The sequence below is a fragment of the Elgaria multicarinata genome, chromosome 12 (assembly GCF_023053635.1).
Source record: "Elgaria multicarinata webbii isolate HBS135686 ecotype San Diego chromosome 12, rElgMul1.1.pri, whole genome shotgun sequence".
Taxonomy (NCBI): domain Eukaryota; kingdom Metazoa; phylum Chordata; class Lepidosauria; order Squamata; family Anguidae; genus Elgaria; species Elgaria multicarinata.
Genome location: NC_086182.1, coordinates 3745001 through 3768415, shown reverse-complemented (window position 1 = coordinate 3768415; position 23415 = coordinate 3745001). Strand labels below are relative to the sequence as shown.

At 43.0% G+C, this 23415-nt stretch overlaps 1 protein-coding gene across 3 annotated transcripts in view; it reads right to left on the bottom strand.

The window, feature by feature from the left end:
- The window catches only part of GFPT1 (glutamine--fructose-6-phosphate transaminase 1), a 53551-nt gene that overhangs the window by 9555 nt on the left and 20581 nt on the right, over window positions 1-23415 (bottom strand). For 2 of the 3 annotated variants that reach the window (XR_010026051.1, XM_063139608.1), the window contains exons 4-15: window positions 23116-23241; window positions 21822-21880; window positions 20873-21007; window positions 19379-19440; window positions 18088-18167; window positions 12892-12997; window positions 11746-11909; window positions 8539-8634; window positions 7973-8070; window positions 6773-6893; window positions 4498-4655; window positions 726-840 (exon numbers count right to left, since the gene is read on the bottom strand). Coding sequence is in view for 2 of the 3 variants with exons in the window: in XM_063139608.1 (XP_062995678.1) it covers window positions 726-840; window positions 4498-4655; window positions 6773-6893; window positions 7973-8070; window positions 8539-8634; window positions 11746-11909; window positions 12892-12997; window positions 18088-18167; window positions 19379-19440; window positions 20873-21007; window positions 21822-21880; window positions 23116-23241 (1320 nt within the window). In the remaining variant the exon portion in view is untranslated. Of the gene's footprint in view, window positions 1-725; window positions 841-4497; window positions 4656-6772; window positions 6894-7972; window positions 8071-8538; window positions 8635-11745; window positions 11910-12891; window positions 12998-14887; window positions 14942-18087; window positions 18168-19378; window positions 19441-20872; window positions 21008-21821; window positions 21881-23115; window positions 23242-23415 lie in introns of all 3 variants that reach the window. The other variant, XM_063139609.1, reaches the window with a different exon arrangement.

Here is a 23415-nt window from a genome sequence, read left to right as displayed (position 1 = left end):
TTGGGGTTCAAATTCAACCCTGTCAGCACTACTGAGTGCTATGGGCACAGTTTGCCTCTGATTTTAAAACTGTATTTAAATTTTATTTATTTCCCCATGCCTAGTGTGGACCGTGGGGCGGGGGAGGAGAGAACACAGACCCTCTCCAGACCTCCTTCAGTTGCCTTCCGCTGACCTATAGCATGCTTGTAGCAACAAACAGGAATTCAGATACACTGATTTGTGCAGTGTTTGTTGTGGCTTTTAAATACAATCGCTTTGTTCTCTTGGAGAAAAAATTCAGACACAGTCAACTTTCCACCGGGAGAAGAGCCTTCGGCGTGGTGGCCCCTTTCTGTGGAACTCCCTGCCCCTGCCGGTCAGGCAAGTGCCAACACGGTGTTGTTTCCAGCACCTCCTGAAAACAGACTTATTCCAGGAAGCATTCTTTGACTGACAGCCACGGTTTTATTGCCATTCTTTCTTCTTTAGTATAATAATGGTGTTTTAATTTAATTTCCATCACCCACTTTTGTACACACACATACTTTTCTGTATCCCACTATAACTAGCTTTACTACTGATTTTTAAATATTTGTAATGTTATCTTTTAGCCTTCTCAATGTTAAAGTCTTTTGGATGTATGATGTATGTAATATGCACATACATCCACGTAAATTATAACATATATGTAAACACTCTCAAAGAACCACATTTCGTCTTCGCAATGTGGGGTATATACATACCTGGCAATAACCTGAGCCCTCGCATTATTTCTTTTCGTCTTTCCTGCATCGAAATCCTATCATCACACATCATGAGCGCAAACATCACTAGTGAAACAAACTGGCTTGTGTAGGCCTATGAAAAAGTGGACGACACTGTGCATAATTTGCAGGATTTGCTAAAATGCATCAAATTATCTGAAATGGATACCATAAAGCAGTTCAGAGGGCCCTGTGGGGTTCCAGGTACCCTGAGGCCTACACCGTCCCATTTTACCTACCCTGGCAGAGCCCTCCTTCCCAAATGACATCAGAAGGCACATGCGTTTACGGCCTCTTCTTCCAGTGTGGAAGCGGAGCCCCAATCCAAAATAACCCCATTGCCTGGATATCGCCAATCAGGTCTAGTTTATACCAGGCCAAAGTTCCTATGAGGCTCCTTCCCTGACAGACAGACATGAAAGTGCGACCCCAAAGCCAGCCAGCCACCTTCCTACCAGACCCAGCAGTCATCAGCATGGGGTGGGGAGGCCGGGTGTCTTCCCCCCTGTTGGGGTGTAGGGGGTTTAATTTGTTTTTAGCTGCGCATATTTATTGTTTTATACTGCATGCTTTTATCTGTACGCCACCCTGAGATCCGAATGATATAGGGCAGGATGCAATTTTTTAAAATAAATAAATAAATAAATAACCAGCCCTACCCAGCAAACCCTGAACAACCATTCAGTGCAGTAAGTCCCTCTACTTTGGGGCTTCAACCAGCACTGCCTGGAAGGAATACCGTATTTCTTCGATTCTAAGACGCTATCGATTCTAAGACGCACCCCATTTTTAGAGATGTTTATTTGGGAAAAAAGGGCATCTTGGAATCAAAGAAATACTTCCCTCACCGCCCAGCCAACCTCCTCCCCCCCCCCACGCGCTTTCATCTAATGGTTGTATCCTTTTCTTTTTTCCCTCTGTGAGAGAAGAAACCGCCGTTTGCGCAGGAAGAAGGGGGGGCGTTGAAACAAAGAGTAAACAATATTTTCGGGCGGGGAGAGAGAGGAGAAGACGCGATTATGGAGCTAAAACGCTTAACTCTCCAGTCCCGCTCTTTACTTGTCTGTGCACCAGGGGACGACGACACGCGAGTAAGTCCCATGGAAATCGATGGGACTTACGAATAAATTTGACTAACAGAAAACCAGGTGCTTACCCTCCCAGCTCCTCCTCGCTCGCATGGCTCAAGGCTGCTGCAGGAGCTTCCTCTTTTCCTCTTACCGTATTGCAGCCTTCCTCAACCTGGGGAGCTCCAGATGTGTTGGACTACAACTCCCAGAATGCCCCAGCCAGGCTGGGGCATTCTGGGAGTTGTAGTCCAACACATCTGGAGCTCCCCAGGTTGAGGAAGGCTGCCGTATTGCTTCGATTCTAAGACGCCGTCGATTCTAAGACGCACTCCATTTTTAGAGCTGTTTATTTGCGGAAAAAAGTGCGTCTTAGAGTCGAAGAAATACGGTATGTCCTTCCATCTACTGTAGCTCTATTCGTTGCATTTTCACTTTATAAACAGATACAGTTTTCCCAAGTAAAAACTGTCTGGGTTAACTTCAATTTCTTATCCTAAACGGTGATTACATGTGCCAGAAACGTAATCTCAAGTGGAAGAAAAATGTAATGTACAACATCTGGTTTTTCTGGGATACTGCCAAGAGGCACCGCAACACACACATAGGAAGGGCTGCCTCTAACCGTAAAATACAGGTGTATCCTGTCGCAGAGTATCACACAACGGACGCATACTGGGCTTGGATTGGGGAGTCCTGGGTTACAATACCCCACATATTTGGGTATCTAGTGAAGCAGATTCTGAAGTTTTTAACTTGTCTTGTGGGAAGTAAAACAACTATTTCCAAAAGGGCTAATGAAGACTAAAATAAGTTGGAACTTTGGCTGCAATGAAAACCCGCCACACCTGTACCAGCAAGTGAACTCATAGCATTGTGGCTAATTTAGTATCACAGCAATTCTCTAAAACAAACCTTAAATGGAAGAAAAGGAAATGGCTTGATTGCCTTGAGGAAGGCCAAGGGGGGGGGGAAGTGACCCCCATTACAAGGCGGGCTGAGGACAGAGGGAACAGAAAAGGCAAGGAGGCACGCAGCAGCCAGGAGGTCTGCGGAGGAAGCACGAGGCAGGAGCCAGGGAACGTGGCAGCTCCTGCTCAGCCAGAGGCAACGGAGCTACTCTAGGAGGCTTCAGGAAAGAGGGAGCAGAACGGGGGGGGGGGGGGCATTTCCTGAGACAGGGAGAGCAGACCCTCCTTATCTGTGACCTTGTGGTTTTCAGCACGCAGAGACGCCTCTCATAAACAGCTACACTGAAACACAGGGGTGTGAGTGTTATGAGTTCAAGAAGCTCGGGCAGTATCATACAATATACAAAATTAGTGGAGTTGAACACTTACATGAAAATAATGTATGCCAGGGGATTGCCTAACATTTGACATGTCCTCTATAGTCCCTTCCTTTTTGTTACTCGTAACTGTGCCTTGATCTCAAACCTGCACTAGAAATACTGGAGCCTGGCAGACCCGGACATCTGGAAAAGTTTCCTCAACGAAACAAGGAAACCCCCAGCTGCCTGCCAAAGCTCCATGACCAATAGCATAGATTAATGCTGGTATCAGCTGGCGCTAAAACAACATTACTTCTCGACCTAATACTTTAATGTTTGCCTAAGCTCACATTTTTGGACCCAATGTAAAAATGAATTCAGTGACATGGCATAGCACAGCATGTGAGCTGTGGGGCAGGGGGGGTGGGGAAGAGGGGTCTGGAGAGGAGTAACTGTAACTTTCCAATCGACCCAGAACACGTACCACACAAGCCCCAACATGCCACATATCGAGTGAAACAGATGTATCACCTTTCATACTCCATCTGAAATTTTGCACCATTAAATGGTTCAACAAATAATTAACGCCATGACATTTGTTGGAAAATACATCGCATATAAAATGTAACCGCTGGAAAGCACTGTAAGAACTTGCCTACAAACGTTTATACCAACTCAAAGCCAGGTTTTTTCCCCCCTGCAAGATATAAATGTTCAAATAAAGTATCTTGCTAGAGCTCCAGTCTTAGCAATATCGATTCATCCACTATGGGCAAGTGAACTATGCTTTAGTAGTGACTTAGAGCTGCACAAGATTCTGCAAACAGGAGTTTGGGATCTTATGTCAACTATCAACTGCTGGGAACACTGAGAAATTGCCTAAAGTTGGGAACGTGCAAACAGCGTGAACAAAAGGATAACGCTTTCCCACTGAAACTCCAGGTTTGCAATCACATTTTATTCACTGCTGCTACCCCCCCAGCCCACCCCGCCTTCCCATATTGAACGATCAGTGGGGTGCAGGAAATAAGCGCTGGGCTTGGATGTGGGAGATGCTGGTTTAAATTTCTGCTAAGCACTGAAGCGTATTGGCTTTTTCTTTTCTTTTTTATCATCAAGTTACCACTCTTAGCCAAACTTATCTTGCACAGCAGGATGCAAAACGAAGGCCTTTTCTCATATCGTCTGCATGCTGAGGCTAAATTGGGAAAGAACCCCAAGCTTTAATAAATAAAAGCTATTTATTTCACTGCATAAATTCTACGTGCACTCAAATACGGGATTCAGAGTGGATACGTGCATTACAAGACCCGCAAGGGCTCCAGTATTCATTCCAGCAGCCACAAGCCAAGCTCTCTTGGTGCAGCGGATGGAAGGATGGATGGATGGCTCTGGACCTGCAAGGCGCTCTCACCTTTGTGCTGGCCACCCCAATCTCTGGCCCAGCGTTGATATGCACCCCGCAGTCTGTCTCCCGTGATATAGAGCTACCCACAGTATTTGTGATTCCCACGGTGAGGGCTCCTCTCTCCTTACAGTACCGAAGGGCCATGAGGGTGTCTGCGGTCTCACCTGCCGAGAGAGATGGAAATAATCACAGTTAAGAGGGCACTCTGATACAGTCCGGAAAGGGCTGCAGTCCGGATGCTAAGGCTTGCCACTGAATAAGCCGTTCATTCCTGGGAACATTCCTTTTGCTCATCATCATGAACGCAATGGACTGGAGATGCAACAATAGCAGCTGGGTTTTACGGTTTTCCTTTTGGCTTGTATTTTACAATTTGTCAAAGTTTCGTTATTGTGAGCTATCCTGAGAGTAGAAAGGCGCTGCAGAGATCATTTAAATAAATAAATAAATAGGAAAGAATAGATTTTAGTGAGAACTGCATGGCGAACTGCAACCACATGCTGAGAGGAGAAACTGGAAGTGTGTTATTGGTTTTTAAATTATACCCAAGTAGCACTCTCTGCAAAGAGTGAGAATAAATTATGCAGATGCTATCGCTTTGCATCCCGACTGTGCTTGAGCAAGATTAGCAAGCTCCACTAAAAGCAACGTGATTCAAAACTCTTTACTGCTACATTCTAGGAATAAATTTCTCTTCTCATGTACCTTCTGAATAATCCATTGGCCCCAGAGTGATTCTGGACTGATCTATCGGGACAGTTAGGGGAAGGGGGAAGAGAAGAGAGGCATGCAGTAGTTAAACAGTAATTATAACTACTTAAACTCATTTGTTCGTCGTTAACTATTGTAGCGTTTTGTTGTTTATTCGTTCCGTCGCTTCCGACTCTTCGTGACTTCATGGACCAGCCCACGCCAGAGCTTTCTGTCGGCTGTCGCCACCCCCAGCTCCCCCAAGGTCAAGTCTGTCACCTCCAGAATATCCTCCATCCATCTTGTAGCGTACTTACAATAATAATTATTTTCGTCCACTAGGAAACCCCCTATTTAAGTAATTTATCATTTATTATCATACTGAAAACTTTACATAAATACCAAGAGGAATATCAATTCAGGCACTAAAAGAACCTGGCCCTGCCTGCGGTTACCAGCAGAGGGCGTCAAATCCTCCCTTACTTTCCTTCCCTACAGCTTGTTGCTAGAACTACGATCCCTAAGCAGGCATTTCTAAGAGTGCCGGCTACAAGCAGAATATTTTCAGTATTGGCCTGGCCTAGGGAAAAAAGCAAATTGCTCAAGGGGGCGGGATATGCAAGCAGACGTGCACTGAGTTTACTATTTACAGGCCTGTTTTGACAACTTCCGAGGACTCAAGGGTCCACGAAAGAAAATTCTACATGCTTTTTTTTTTGCTTTTACTCCACAGAACAATTTGCACAGATTATCTGAGTAAAGTAAACATCTAAAGTCCCTAAACGTTAACCTTTATTCGCATTTTAATTTTCAACATAGGGTGTGAGAGTAGTTATAAAATAAACTACCTGAAACAATTTTACTACTTCAAAGTAATTCCAACTACTTTTACTATCATGTAGTTAGATAGTAGTTGGCTGTTTTATTGTGGTTTTAATTTTTGTGAACCGCCCAGAGAGCTTCGGCTATTGGGCGGTATAAAAATGTAATAAATAAATAAATAAATAAATAAATAGTTAAAGCTACTTTTCCCCCGTTAGAATGCAGTAGTGTGTACACACACCCAAGCACAAGTATCCATATGGTTTAATCTGTAGTTGATATATGAAGTTTAATATTAAGTGCAAAATTCAGTCTCTCCCACAAAAGTATAAATGTACTTTATTCCACTACATTCACACTGAGTTTCTTCTTAGCATTCAATCTTGTATGTAGTATGAGAAATATTTATTTATTTATTTATTTATTACATTTTTATACCGCCCAATAGCCGAAGCTCTCTGGGCGGTTCACAAAAATAGCTTTTGCCCAGAAAAACCTGTATGCTAAATTCAGCAGCAGCGCAGAGCCAGGGCTATTTAGAAACAAAAACAAAACATGGTTTGTAGGAGAGTAAGGAGGGACACTGATCAAGAAGCACCTTGTGGGCAAAGCTCCTTCCTGACAGGTGCTCATGGCTCCGTTGACGGGTAGCCATCCTCCTCTGTACCATCCAGGGTCAAAGGTCATAAGCTACTGACATAGTGAAAAGCTCTTCTTAGGTTGCTCTGGGTTTGTTCACCTGCCCACCAACCCAGGTCAAAGACCATACCTGACTGGCTGATGAAAAAGCACACGTCATCTCGGAAGACTGGAGTATTTCTGTCCATGAAGTCGCTGGCTAGTTCTACCATGACAGGCAGTTCAGTCAGTTCTTCAAGCACTTGGCGTGTCTGGTTAGAAAAAGGACAGAGGGAAGTCATATACATCTCAGCCCATGAAGCCACATGGCAAATTCTGGAAGGGGTAAAGCCCTTCTCCTGCCTTCAACGTCCACCTTGGTATCATTAAAAAAAAATGAGCAGGGAAAAGAGATGCCATTTTAACTTCCCATATTCAATGCAAAAACCCCAAAAAGTGTCCAAAGTCAGCACACATATTCTCATAGACAAAGATTATTTGGAATATAAAAGCAACCTTTCAAGTTTTCAGAAGGAAAAGTATTCTTAAAAAAAATATGATTTACTGGATTTTATTATTATTATTATTATTATTATTATTATTATTTATTTATTTATTTATTTATATAGCACCATCAATGTACATGGTGCTGTACAGAGTAAAACAATAAATAGCAAGACCCTGCCGCATAGGCTTACATTCTAATATCAAATATAATTTGGACAAATCATAGTTTGTTGTTACAAATGAACTACTAAACTAAGTTTTGTGCCCGTCCCCCAAGCCAGAATTGGAAATCCATTTCAACCTATGTGTTCCAGTTCAAGTATGTTTCTAATTTTGGTTTGGGTGGCAAATGTCAGCCTTCGTTTACCAATTCAGATGCACTGACACACTATGGTTTACCCAGATAGGGGGCAGGAACGAAGCCAGACCATGTGAGCCCAAGGCTTAGACCCAGTAACCATACCAGCCCCCAAACACTAACAGCCTCATCCTAACTGCAATTAAGCGGGAGGGCAGAATTGCACAGTTACTGTGGACAACAGTAGGTGGGAGGCAGTAGGTCTTTCCATGCACAGACTGATCATCAGCGATCCCGTGGAAAACTTCATGCATTTGAGTGTTGTTTTCAATTTCAGTAGGATCTTTGTTCTTTTTATTACCTATCAATATTGCCCAGTACAGGCATTCTATGTGGCCATAAGGGGCAATCACAGCAACATGCACAACCTAACAACGAGGCCGCTCCCTACGGCATCAGATGTATTTTCCTGGCACAAAGCACGGTTAATTTGTTCAACATGTTTGAAATGCTACATAAAAGGAAAATGTGAAGTCAGCCACTTACGGCAACTCCAGCATGGTAGCTTGTCCCACAAGCAATAAGGATAAGACGCCGACATCGCTGGATCTCCTTAATGTGATCTTTCAAGCCCCCAAGATTAACTGCAGATAGAAAGGCTTGGGTATCAAACACAGCACAGATAAATAACTTAGAGAGACTTAAAATATATTTCAACAAAGACCTTCAGGATTATTTTGTCAGTTTATAAGAAATGACACGCAAGGCTTCTGCACTTTCACCTACAAGAGAAATGGCTAACAATTTCTACAGAAGGTTCAAGCGATGCCGTCCAGACAGCAAAGTGGCCGAGGCTGCTGGCAGAGGGCCAGTGCTGAGCGTGGCACCGTGGCAGCTCAGTGGAACCTGCTCATCAGCAGAGGGGTCACAACACTGTCCATGGAAAGGAGTGGCAGAGTCATTCTTACATCCCACTACTAGAAGAAGAGGCCACAGGTCTTCACTGTGAATAAAGACCATCACGCTGAACGACATTTTAATGGGCAACAGGTTATACACAAATTCTAAAACTCCAACAAAAGACACAATTGCAATGCTTTTGTTTTCATTACCAGTGTAATCATCAAAGTTGACTCTTCCTCTCATGGTGTTAACGACAGATTCCGGTTGTTCAAAAATTTCCTTTTGCATGAATGAACTGAAGTTACCTTTAAAAACAACAACAAAAGGTACACTGGATGGAAATAATGCTGCAATTTTGATTCTGTTGATAAAACCAGCCAAGAAAATGCAGCATCAGCTTAGCAGAAAGTTCCATTTCACTATCTTCCAAAATACAAGAAATGAGCGGGAGGCAGGATGTAAAGTCCAACCATCACTGTTCCTGGGGAAGCATTCTAGCTGTGTTACAGAACACCAGAGTGGCACAGAACACCGGAGGGCTCACAGAGGGGCTCAGCCCTAGAGGCTGTGGAATTAAATCCATCCTCCTGAGCGCCCCCCCACCCCCACCCCACATGCAGCTAGCCCGTGGCGGAGAGATGTGTAGATGGAGCAGTGCCTGCGGGCAGTGGGGCACACTTGAGGGGAATGGGAATCCCTGGCCCCCAACTCTCCACGCCCTCCTCAAAAAACCACATTAGGCCGCCAAGACAGATGAGAGATGACGGATGGATACGGGGGAGTCAGGAAGAAAGGAACAGCAGGGAAGCCAGCACTAAAGTGAGATGAAACCCCTGGTGCTTGCACACTTTCATTACATTGGGGCAATTTCATTATTTGAATCCATAATACCTTCTAAAGCTGGAAGACCCTCACAAATGTATCAGGGGTTTTATGATTGCACATAGGGGAAGATACTTGTTCAAGTTTTTAAATGGAGTAAATTCTACAAATTGAGTTACCACTGGAAAAGTGAATTAATTTTTGGAGTAAATTGGATATTTATACTGTTGCTTCAACAGAGAACTGTGTCAAAATCTTACGTCAGTAATAGCTGACACCCTGTAAGCAATCCCAAGATCTTTCAAAACAATATACAGGAGTGCCCACTATCAGCTGCGGCCAGCTGTAGCCCTTCCTGGAGTTGGAAGAGCTAAAGACAGTCATGCACGCGCTGGGAACTTCAAGGCTCGACTTCTGCAATGCGCTCTACATAGGGCTACCTTTGTGCCTAGTCCGGAAACTTCAACTAGTTCAAAATATGGCAGCCAGGCTGGTCACCGGTACACCTAGGGGGGACCATATCATGCCAGCTTTAAAATTACTCCACTGGCTGCCAATTAGTCTGCAGGCAAAATATGAAGTGTTAAAGCCCTACATGGTTTGGGTCCAGGTTACCTGCGGGATCGCCCTCTCCTGTACAATCCGCCCTGCATACTCAGGTCCTCTGGGGACAACTTACTTCAGTCAGCCAAAATTAGGCGGACAACCATTACCCAGAGGACCTTCTCTTCTGCCACTCCCAGACTGTGGAATAGCCCACCGGGAGAAATTCGTCAACTTAACAGTCTTGTCAAGTTTAAGAAAGCCATAAAGACTGTTCTCTTCCAGCAGACCTACCCAGATGTTTTTTTAACATGTCCAATTGTTATTTTAATATTGTATCAGTTTTATATGTCTTTAACCAGTTTTATGCATTTTATTATGATTTTGTATTTAATGTTGTCACCTGCCTCAATCCAGAGGGAGAGGCGGGTAAGAAATATTCTGTTCTATTCTATTCTACATCTGTACATGGAAACTACAAAAAAATCAAGGTTGTGGGTCCCAACTGTTTTAAATAAGTTATCAATAGGTCCATGTTCCACAAAGGTTATATAAATTTAGTATGTTTAGGAAGGAATGGATGTGCTTCAGAATCTTTCGGAACATTGAAAAGAAGATAGAAAGAAGAAGCCCTTTTCTTTCATTATAACAGTTTAGATGGAAACTAAAGCTGCAACCCTTCACACACTTACCTAGGAGTAAATCCCACTGAAATCAATGGAACAAACTTCTGAATAGACAGGTTATAGAATTGTACCACACGTAAGTTAAACTGAAGGCCCACTGATTTCAGTGGGAGCTAAGTCAAGGCATGACTTAGTCAAGGCATGACTGTGTGCTCAGCTACACCAAGCAGAGTATTCCACTATGAAAGCGGTATATCAAAGGCAGGAGCCACATTATTACTTTATAGAGGTATTCAACTGCACTGCAGGAGCTACACTACTGCTTTATAGTGGTACTGAAGTGCACTGACAACTGTTGGGGCCCATGACATGTCTACACCAAGCAGGGTATAACACTGTGAAAGTGTTATGAAAGTGGTATATGGTATGTGTCGTGGGCCCCAACAATTGTCAGTACACAGTTCAATACTGCTATAAAGCAGTAGTGTGGCTCCTGGCTTTTCTATACCGCTTTCAAAGTGGAATATCCTGCTTGGTGTAGATGAGCACTACGTCAAGGCATGACCTTATAGGGCAATACCATTCAAGTCTACTCAGAAGGTACATTGAGTTCAATGGTACCTAAGTATGCATTGCAGGATTGCAGCCTTAAGCTTGGATTCAATCCAATATCATATTTTTCTTTTTTACTGATTTTTAATAAACATTTGTTTGTTGGTTTAGAACTGCCTTCTAAACTGCACCACTAAATTCACTGCACCATCAATGTGCGTGGCATTTTATAGCGTACAAGAGCCCAGGTCCCTTCCTCGAGGATCCTGCAATCCAAAGTGAAGGAGAGGCAGGGGGGAGCAATGCGGAGTTGCTTCAATTGCATATGATGAGACTTGGTTAGGGGCTGAGTTACAGGGTGGGGTGTGGGAACGAGGAGTCTGAGCCACAGCCTTCATGGAAAAGGTGGGTTTTGAGGAGAGTCCCGGAGGAAGCAAGAGAGGTAGCAGTACATGAGTAAGTGTGCTGGGAGGCAGGTCCAAGCACGGGAGAATGGGCCAAGTCTTCTGAGGGCCCAAGAGACTTTTGGACAGTTGAGGATGGCAGAGCTGGAGGGCCAAAGACGACAGTCAGAGATGTGCGCTTGTTTCTGTTTGTTTTTAATTAGCAAGTAGTAAATATTTAAGTTCCAGGACCAGAATGGTTTGGAACAGGCTTCATTAAAAGAATGGCGTTTGGAAATAAGTGCACCCTAACAGCCTCTTGCTTTCAGTCCTGGGAGCCCGAACTTTAAAACATCTCTTTTTAAAAACCTCTGGATCAATGTTCAGTCCCATTCTTAGTTCTTAATTCTCTATTGACAGGGAACCACAAACCTGTAGAAAGGAGCTTGGCAAAAAAAAAAAAAAAGGTGAGGGAAGTTCACACACGCACCCTTCATGATCTGCTGAAGTTCCATCTGCAGGGTCTGCACTGCACGGCTGGGGTGATCGGCAGCTGTGCGCTTGATTCGATGAATGGAGAGGCGGCCGTCCACGACAGCTGCCACATCATCATCCTCAAGAAAAATCACTCTGTTGGTGTGTTCAATAACTGCGCTGTAAAAGAGTTCAGAATGGTTCAGCTTCCATCCACGGAAACATGGAGAAGAATCCGGAATACTAGGCTTATGACCAATCTTACAAGTTAAAAACATCTGTGGGAAGGAAAGATGCACTGAATAAAAACCTTTAAAAATTGGACTGTATCCACTACTGAAACCAAGTCAGATCCAGAGAACTTAAAAGTGTCTTGGTTATACTATCCATGATGTAAGTGCTGAGTTGTCCTGATGCAAGATATAAGTCTTGCATTTTTATTTAAAATTCACAAGCAAAGAAAGAATGGTGCTGAATGGGGGATGGGGGTGTCAAAGATAACCCTAAAACTATGCTCCCCCAAAACAATCAAGAGTCTGGAAGTGAACGTGTCAATTTAATCATTTGACTTTTAATTGACTTTTCCGCTCTTTTAGTTGACTTTTCAGCTTCTGCAGAATTTCATTGCATTGCATTTTCATCCTATCCTTCCTTCAAAGAGCTCGGAGCAACCACCCTGCGAGGTAGGGTTAGACTATTTTGCTGTCTAAACATCCACAGGACTCTGCTCTTTTAGGAAGCTTTTTAGGAAGCTTCAAATCCCCAGCCCAGCCATGAGCTCACGTCTCCCTGGTCCTCATCTTCCAACACCATCTCCTCAGCTCTAGGATTATCAGGAAATCTAGTTCCTCTTAGATAAAAAAGCACCTAGCCTTACATAGGTTTAATCTATTCATACCCCTTTCTCCTTTCACTGGAAGCACACCAAGATTTAGGGTTAGGAAACATATGCTGCAATATTTAACTGATGCTACTTGCAAGTGACTAACATATTTATGCAAAGCCATAACCATTCTGGGGCTCATCATCTCTTCTCGTTCTGGAATTAGTGGCTCCCCGTCGCCTCCCGTCACCCCAGGGCACCATGCGGGAAAGCCAGCCAGCCAGCCAGCCAGCCATGAGAACAAGGGCACTCTCTCCGAGCACATGGGGCACCACCAACCTAGCATCAGAGGCGAAGTAGTACTCCACGGCTTTCTCTTCGACCGGGAAGAGGCAAGTGGTGCTGTCCACGCGGGAGAGGCTGCAACTCCCCTTCTTGTCCTTGCCTGGAACATGAGGAAGCTGGATTAGCTGTCACCGCAGCACACGCCGGCATACAGCCCATGAATGCAAACCATTCCTTTGACAAAACTCACCCCAAGTCACCAAGTCATAGTACCAACATGAAGCGTTACTTTTTAAACGTCGCTGGCACCGGAATATTTCCTGCACAAGGGCCAGTGAAAGGAAATGCGAGATGTGCAAGAGCAGCGCCAGCTCTTTGCATTTCAACGGAACTTGTGCCAGAGGCCTTTCCATGGATCTCGCCTTGCGTGGATTTTGGTTAAGAAGGATGTGAAACAGTTAAATACTTGTGTGGGGGGTTTGGGCATGGAGGAAACATACCAAAATGATAATCTAGTTGTTTTCAAGGCCAGATTTTTATTTATTTATTGGATTTTTATTTATTTATTGGATTTTTATACTGCTCAATAGCCGAAGCTCCCTGGGCAGTTCACAAAAATTTAACTAACTTAATCACGTTCAGGCCTTGCATTGGGCAATTATTAAGCAGTTCCGCATACATAACATTTAAAACGCTCTTGGGATTCGTTCTATGCTTGCCAATAAAAAGCAAGAAATCATATTCAAGTTTGGTCAGGTGTTCCCAAGTTAAAATTCAACTTGCCCAGGCATCTGTATAATGGGAAGAAACACAGCTATACTTTCCAGGCTGTTTTGTTCTAGCTGCTAGTACTGGTTCCCTACTAGGCTGCTATTATCAAAACCATTTTGCTCAAAACCAAGAGAACTTTGCAGAAGACAACTGGGTTAGTTGGAGTAAATGCTTTATGAATTATACTTTAGGACAGGCTTCCCCAACCTGGTGCCATCCACGTGTTTTGGACTATAACTCCCAACAACCCCACCCACACTGCCCTTACTGGTGAGGATGATGGTAGTTTTAGTCCAATACATTAGGAGGAAGAGGAACATGTTTTCTAAAGGGAAGAGTGGTCAAACAGTTCCTGAAAAAGTCCTGATGTTGAGGAGGACCCTCCCCAATTGTCAGAAACACTAAGCAACTTGGCAAGCAGAGCTCAAGAACATCTCTGAATGTTCTGTGAATGGACAGGTGTTGTGTTCTACTTGCACAAAAATGATCTAAAGTAGTCCTGAACCAGGGAACAAGCTGCTGTTCTCTAAAGACAAGGATATATTGGGCTTTGCCACCCAGTCAGATACGTTTCCTAGCCTTGTCTCCACCAGTCTAATTGACATGGATCTCATTTTGACCAAGACAATTCACCAACCCTAAGCAAACTTAGCATTCAGATCAGTAGATGGTTGCATTGAGGTTAAATATGTTCCAAAGGCTAGTATTAAAAAAGCTGCTTTCATGTTGATACTGATGTTTAAAAAAAAAAAGCAAAAAAAGCCAGTGCCACTAAGCGAGTGAGTCAGCCATCCTCAAACTGGGATGTTGGTTTCGAATTAACACAATTCAGCAGAAGGCAGAGAAACCAGAAAAGGGCAGAGAGGGATCAGAGACCACTTAGTGAAGGGAAAAAGCCCCTGAATGATTCTTGCATGCAAATCTCCTCCACGCACTGCTGTCTCTTTTGTATGTTGCCACTACTTTCCATTGAACAAACAACATGGGACTGGACACAGTGTTCCTACACACATGCAGAATTACACAACGCGGCAATTAAAGGCAAATGTGTGCATGTTACACTGGTGCGTATGTTTATATGGACTCCTACATCCTGACAAGGAGCCTAAGAAATGAAAGGCTCTGCTCAAAGGAAGTGTTAGTAGAATCTGCATTGTGAGGTTTACTCATTCTCTGCAATGGAGAGCAAGAAGCTACACACTAAAGAGGCAGCGCTCATTTTAATTCATTTTCTGAGATGCAGGAGGACTTGTAGAGTTAAGAACGATGTCTCAGGCACCTTCCTCCAGTTTTATGGATATTCCATCAAAAGAATGATCCATAGGTTGTGTGGCTGAAAGTGTAATATGGAAATTTACTTCAGAGAGTCATCGACAAGAGGAACTTCAGCAATGTTGACGTAACATAAAAATTAGAAATAGAAACTAGAAGACATACTTTAATTTGGGCCCCAATTCACACATGGCTCTAGAGCTGCTTTAAAATGATGCGGCTATTAGCCCACCCCTGGCCAAAGACATTACACAGTAGAAGTGGGGATTACTCCTTTATATACCATCCTACATAAGAACCAGCTAAAAAAAATGGCTGGGAAGGACATTGTAATAAGCCTTAATAATGTGGTTGTAAAGGATAGACAACATGTTTGCCCTGTCCTGGACGGGGTTGCACTCCCCCTAAAGGATCGGGTCCGTAGTTTGGGGGTGCTCTTGGATCCAGAACTGTCACTTGAGGCACAGGTAAACTCAGTGGCAAAGAGCAGCTTTTATCAGCTTAGGTTGATATACCAACTGCGCCCTTACCTGGACAGAGATAGCCTAGCTACAGTTATCCACGCTCTGATAACCTCTCGCTTGGATTACTGCAATGCGTTATACGTGGGGCTGCCTTTGTAAACGGTCCGGAAACTTCAGCTGGTACAAAACAGGGCAGCCCGCCTACTAATAGGGACTGGCCGGCGAGTTCACATTACGCCAGTCCTTTTGCAACTCATTGGCTGCCAGTCCAGATCCGGGCCCAATTCAAAGTGCTGGTATTGACATTTAAAGCCCTAAATGGTTTGGGGCCAGGTTATTTGAAGGAACGCCTCCTCCCATATGTACCTGCCCAAACCTTAAGATCATCTACAGGGGCCCTTCTCCGTGAGCCCCTGCCAAAGGAAGTGAGGCAGGTGGCTACTAGGAGGAGGGCCTTCTCCACTGTGGCACCCCGGTTGTGGAATGAGCTCCCCAGAGAGGTCCACCTGGCGCCTACACTGTACTGCTTTCGTCGCCAGCTGAAGACCTTTTTATTCTCTCAGTATTTTAACACTTAATTTTAATTTAAATTTAAATTTTACTGTTCTAACTCTGTATTTTAATCTTATATCAATTTTGTTGCGTGGTTTTATCCTGGTTGTGCTTTTTATACTGTATTTTGTAATTGTGCTTTTAACATGTTGGTTGTTTTATTATGGTTTTAACTTTTGTGAACCGCCCAGAGAGCTTCGGCTATTGGGCGGTATAAAAATGTAATAAATAAGTAAATAAATAAATGTAAAGGTGGAAAGCCAGCATGATGGAGATGGTTGGACAACAATGAGGAAACTCTTTTTTCTTCATTCTATTTATTAGATTTGTGTATCGCCCAACTGGCAAATGCCCTCGAGGTGGTTTAAAATCACAAAACCAAACAACAACAACAACAACAACAAAGAATGTCATATTAAACACTAAACATATTAACAACATTGAGAAGCCAGCAGTAAAATTAATAATCAAGCAACAGATTAAATGCCTGCTTGAACGGGAAGATCTCAACTTGGCATCTAAACATATATAATGAAGATGCCATAGAGATCTCCCTGGGAAGGGCATCCCACAATCGGGGGATCACTACAGAGAAGGCTCTTTCCCCGGTAAATCCCTGCTTAGTTGTGAAGTTCATTGGACAATATTAATCCAGCCACACGCTCTTCGCCTAACCAACTTAAAGGGGAGAAAGAGACACCCCCATGCACACCCACCCTGAGTTGCTTGCAGGAAGGGCAGCCAAATATGCCTTGCTCTAGAGCAACATGCTGCGCAAGGCAATCTGAACTATCACAATTATGCAAACTCATAGGGACAGTCTTGGGATGGGGCCGCCTTGGCCGCCTTGGTCGCCCCCTCTGGGATGACCTTTGCAGAGAGAGAGGCGGGGTGCAACCCGTTGGCCCTCTTGGCCTTATCATCAGCTTTGGAGACCACAGACCATGGCGTCCTTCTGGACTGGCTGCCTGAGTTAGCGGCACTGTTGGCAGAACCTCTTTCAGTCTGAAGGCAACAGCCATTTCAGAGAGGCTTTCAGGGGCTGGATTCCAGGCAACCTGCAACCTTTTTAGATGGGGGAAACTGTACAAAAGCTGGAAATGCACCAAACAATAGGTAGTTGGGGGGGAGGGGGCAGGGGTGTTGCTGTCTGGGGAACCCCAGAGGGCCAGGTTGGGACCCCAGACCTGAGGTTCTGCACCCCAGTTTTACAGTGTTTCCATTCCTTCATGGAGATTCGTTTTCAGAAGGTGATGCTGGGGATTATTGTTCTCTTCCATGGCCATCCATCACTGGGATACTCAGGGCTCAATTCTGTCTGACATCCTGTTTGTCATCTTGATAAAACTGTCCAAGGAGTGGGGAACCAGGGATGTGGGGTGAGGTATCATCAGTATGCAGATGACATCCAGCTCTACCTCTCCTTTTTATCTAATCCAGGTGAGGCAGTTGATGTTCTGAATCCGTACTTGAGCAGGGTAATGGAATGGATGAGGGCCAATAAACCAAAGCTCAAGCCAGACAAAAAGGAGGCACTGATAGCAGGACGTTAATCTACCCAGGTGAGTGGTGAGCAGCATTTTGGGGAGGGGGCTGCATTCTCCCTGAGCAATCAGGGTTGCAGTTTGGGGATGACCCACCACTGTCCCTTGAGGCACAGGTGGCCTCGATGGCTCAGAGCGCCACCTGTGCTCTACCGATGTTTTCGACTTCAAATCCCTTCAAGCTGTCATAAGGCTGCATATGACCATAAACAAGCAATCCGCTTTTCTAATTCAGTATGCACTTCAAGAGAGCACATATCTTCTAAAGCAGGGTTGGGGAGCCTCTGGCCAACGTGCCAAATTTGGCCAGCTTATCGGATCTCTCCTGCTCCCCAAAGGCTTGCCCCGCCTCAGAAGGGGAACGTGATGGAGGATCAAAATCAGCTGAGGTGCCCATGGAAAAGATCTTGCTGCCATAATTACTTCAGCCCTGTAAGACCTAAACTCAATTCAATGGAAGCCGCCACAAACCCGATCCAGCCAAGGGATACAGCTGCTGTATATACAGTAGGTTTAGCTTTCTAGAACTCTCCCATAGTGTCTTATCTTTTTGTAAGGTTTCCATTTCACCCGTATCACGGAGGATCTCACCTTTGTAACATTGTTCTAAAAAGAAGAAAGGAGGGTGGGGAGGAAATGGGACTTACCTGTTCTGTACAGTATTGGAATGTGGTCAGTAGAAAGCTTGTGTTCACTTCGTACTCCAATGAGCAGGGGGCTTCCCCTCCTGAAAACAAGACATTCAACAAGACATCAAGATGGGCACAAACACTGGAAAAACCCCAGGTGCTGGGGAACATGGGTTGCACCATGTCCTGCTTGTTCATCCCTGGCCGATGGCTGGTTGGCCATTGTGTGAACAGAGTGCTGGACGAGATGGACCCTGGGTCTGATCCAGCATCAGGGCTCTTCTTATGTTCTTATGCTCTCTTTCGGCAGCTTGCTCACTCTGTGGCTTTCCCCTGAGCATCCGCTGACCTCTCAGCCCCAGCTAGTGTCAGCATAGTCAAGATGAATGATATAGGATACAACGACTGCAACCAAGCTAGGCCCGAAGGCAGCGCGCTCAAACAAGGTACTGCCGGAGAAGCGGGTAGGACAGGTACTGGGGAGGCGGGTAACATACCAAACCAAGCATCTTAAGCCAGAATAAAATATTCTTAAACCGAGATTGAATTCAGAGTTAAAGCATTCCACACCAGGTGAATATACAGTTCACAAACTGTGGGCCAAATTTGTAACAACCCTGAGCATGTAATCAAGCATGTTTTTAAAAAATCAAAGTGATCACAATCTGAAGATATCTCTGCCCTACAGATGTGCAACCTGATCCTATGCATGTTTAGTCAGAAGTAAGTTCCACTGAATTCAATTAAACTTAGTTCCAAATAAGTGCAAATAGAATTGTAGCCTTAACGTGGTTTAAAAGTTATTCCCTCACCTCAGGGAACTGGCAGACCTTTAACTCTGTGTGTGGGGAGCACGTGATCTTCCTGCACCTTCAAACTATAATTCCCAAAATTCTCTGGGATAAGCCACGAAACTGGTATATAACCAATATAGGCATGGCACAGATTGATCCTTATTTTGCCAAAATTCTACACAGCTTGAAAAATATACATAAAAAACACATGTGGATTGTTTTACTAATTCCAAACTGTTTGGAATCCACTTCATGGATGACAGGGAAAGAAAAACATTAAGGAACTGGGAAATTTTTCTAAGAGGAGACTTTTATTTCAGCATAGAACATGAAAAGGACAGGAACGTTACACAACATAACAGAAGATCAGTTCCCTAGAAAAGGTAACTAGAATCTCATTTGATTCAAATATCATAAAGCTAAAGATGATAAAGTCTTTGACAGACTATCAACATGGGAATGATGAAACTGATCTACTGTCTGAGAAAGAAACACTATATTGGAATAGTATTTACCTTGTGCCAACTGCTTGACCACAATAGTGAACACTTTTGAAAACAAGGGCGAAGGCACCTTCCTTGTGGGGAAAAACAAACACACGTGCACTTTACTTTTTCAATCACATAAACAAAAAAACACTGGGTGATTTCAAAGAACCTGTTAACCAGGCTGGATTTGATATAAATCAATTTGATTTAAATCACGATTTAAATCACTACTCAGAAAGACTCGATTTAATCATGTGACTTCCCCCCACCCCCCAAAAAGTGCACTCTTCCTCGCTATATTTTACACAACTCAGAGTTACCAAAGACTCAGTCTTGCTGGTATAATCTTAATATTTACAACCGGATGAAGGTTTCATTTTTAGAATAGCAACTTTTCGGATTAGTTTTACAGTTATATCAAAAAAATACTGATTTGGTTATACTATTAGAAACTCATCATAGATAGATAATTATGAAATTATTGCGAGGTGAACTATCTCCAGTTTAATAGGTTAATCATGCATATTTGGACAACTTTTCTGCTGTACTTCACTGGAAGGAGAAAAATAATCTTAGAAACCTCTGGAAGAGCATGACATTGTGAATGGATTAATGGAATTCATTTACCAAAAAATTTAAACAGCCTCATGCTACATAATTAAAAACTAATCCTTATTTCATGATGAATAACCTTTGGGCTATAACATATCTTAAATAGAAAACTATCTTTAGATAGATTTTTCCTCAAAAAGCATTTTATTAAAAAAAATTCGATTTAAATAAAAAAAAATCCAATTTTGATTTTTTTAAAAAATCATTGATTTTTATCCACCCTGCTGTTAATATGCTTTCATATTAACCACATGATGATTGTGTATCAGGTAAGACTGTGAGCTAACAAGACCCCAGTTCAAATCTTACCTCAGTAAAGAAAATCATGTACTTCAGAAAACAACACTTAATGACAGCCAGTGGAAACGGAAGGAATCTAGAATGTGACACTTTGTAAACATGCTTCAATATCATGAGGCAGCATGTTCCATCGTTTAAGAGAAGTAATTCTGTTTATAAAGTTGTCAAACATATACGCTTTTCATGTGTCGTGCATGTTGTGTATTAGTGAAAAACATTCCCCCTTGAGCAGGATATTCTCCACACTACTCTACGGTCTTATTATTAATCTTTGTCGCTGCTCTTGGAACCTTTTGGCTGAAGAATGGGGTAAAAATGCTGTAAATAAATAAAATAACTAGACAATTAACCACTTCTAGTTTGAGGAAAACACTGAACTAAAATTAAGGAATATCTAGCACCTGGTTAGCCAGTGTTACAAGCAGGACCTAGACTAGATGGATCTTTCCTTGGATCTAGCAAGGCTCTTCTTACCAAAGCGGGTGTCAGTGAAAGCATTCTGATCAGCCGAGCAATTCCTGAAGTCCCACTAATGAAATATGTTAACATGTTGGTGAAACACAAAGCTTTTAAATGGATTCCTCTGGTTTACTAAACATGTAGGCTTACCAGTTGCTGGATGACTCTTTCTACCAAAGTGGTGAAGGTGATATCATCACTTTCACGGTTGTCATACATGTACTTGACAAGCTTAGCAATTGTTTCGGTATCAGTCTCAGACTCAAATTCATACCCTTTGCTTTCCTACAAGAAAAGAAGCATTATTATTGCTAGCCTAAGCTGAGAGAGAGAGGGAGAGAGAGAGAGAATGAATAAATAATGGGAAGCAGTGAGTATATGGAATAGAGCAGAAAATCTACTATGTATTATTATCTGCATCAGAGTAGCGAGATACTTAAGATTTTGCACATTTAGCTCTGGTCTACATTCCCTCATGAATTTGAAGACATCCTGCTTAGAAAAACTGTTAGATTACCAAGACGTGCACTGTCAGAAGGACTTTCCTAAAGCCACATGGCTCCAACTTACTGCACTCCTCCTTTTAGAAAGTGAAGTAGATGCTGACTACAGCTGCACTCAAGCTAGCATGGAAACCAAAGGCATAATTCTCATCAGCCGTTAGGATGGATTGGGACTGCACAAAAATTCTGCTTCTTAGGGAGCAGGGGAGTGGTAACAGCATTATAGAGTAGGTGATAATATGTGCCACATATGACCATAAACCATTAGTTTATTGGTCTGCCTTAGGATTAGGAAGCTGCCCTTGTTGCTATGACACTTTACAGAGTAAAAGAGAAGATGCAGGTCTCTGCCGTGAGGCACTTACAATATAGCCACCCCTTAAACTTCTAGTACCAGCTCATGAAACAAAGACTTATAAGTTGTCTCTTGTACCAGTTAAGGTGCAAAAGTACTTTTCTTTTCAGCATATGAATTTTTTTTGAATAATTTTGGAACAAAATTACCAAGGGCAGGCGATTCTTTCCTGCAATACCTCCACAAGCATATTTATTTTTTAAAGTTTAACTGACAGCACAGTACAAGGAGATTTACTTACCAAGAATTTTTTCAGATCTTTGTAGTTTGTGATAATGCCATTGTGGATAACAATAAATTCTGAGGGGAAAAGAAACACTGCTTTAATGGCTGTGGTTGCAAATTATGGCCCCGAAAAAGCATCTCAAGAGGAGTAGAAAGGATAGTTGTTAATTGACTTGTTCAAAGGCAAAATATTCTTTACAGAGCAAAAGCCAGCGGTAGAAATGAGGACGCCCAAAGCTAAGCCAACAGGTCACCACTACATGATATAGGGATGATCTAATTTAATAAAGTCAGAAACAGACCTTAGCCTAAGCAACATCCCTGCTTGGTTGCTTAACTAAGAGTAGTTTAATGCCATCTGCTGAATCCAACTGCAATATTAATGTACTTTTATTCCATCTATAGTTCAATTTCCTAATGTAAGAGAGAATGTAGGCCATCTTCCATATGAGCCATTACTCAAAATTGTTTTCTGTGCTAACTACACCAGGAAGTAGAGTTCACCATATTAAACAGGCTGTATTAACAATCTACAGGGAGCCTGCAGCTCAATTTCAGCCATGATGAGTCTTTAGAATTAAGGCACTTGACAGATTAATGATCCCTTAGAACAGATTAATTGGAACTATAACCCATGCTGGAAACTTTGGTAATATTTTAACCTTATAGCACTACTATACAGATCATTGCATTGTCTCAAATCACAGACTTTATCTCTAATTAGACACAATCTAATTAGAGAGTAGTCAAATTTAATCTTTTCTGAAAAACTCTATAAATTAGTGAGGGATTTATTCTGTGATCCATGATGCACAGTTTTAAAAAGTCATTTTAAAATCGTCAGTAAGCATTGTACATATGTAAGAGGGATTCAGCCTTGTATTTGAAGATTAAGACTCAGGATAAGATTGAAGATCTATATTCTGTTTCCCAGCATGCAAACAGCTGTTGGCTTTTTGCTGCTCTCAGGTCTGTGACTAATTCAGAGTGGGAGGAGAGGGCTAAGTCCACATTTATCCAAGGTGGCTTACATGATCCTCCTCCTCCTCCCTATTTTATTCTCACTTGCATGAACCTCCTCCTCTCCATTTCATCCTCATCGCAACCTTGTTGAGGTAAGTCAGGCCAGAAGCAAGAAATCCTTCTAACACGTCTTTCTCCCTAGCACTTCTTTTAAAGATAAATAAGCACTACAGTTCACCTGATTTCTTCACAACCACTGAAGAGCCAACAGCAACCTCTGATAAACAAAAATCAGAAGATCCCCCACACCCACAAAAAGATGCTCTCGGATCGCAACCATGTCTTACCATTGTTTTTATCTGAACGCTGTGGATGGCTGTTGACAGGGTTGGGCTCCCCATGGGTGGCCCATCGGGTATGGGCAATTCCAAGATGCACATCAAATTCAATGTCCAGGTCCATATCCTGTTGCTCTATGTAGAGGGAAAAAAATATTTTCACTCCTAAACATCTCATCTACTCTTCTTGAATGGAGGAATACGCTTCAACTGCAATCTCTTGCCCAGTTATGCTTAATGGCATTATGCAGGAAGTGGGTCAAGGTTTCCAGACTACTCCCCCATAAATGTTTCTTTTATAACAATGAT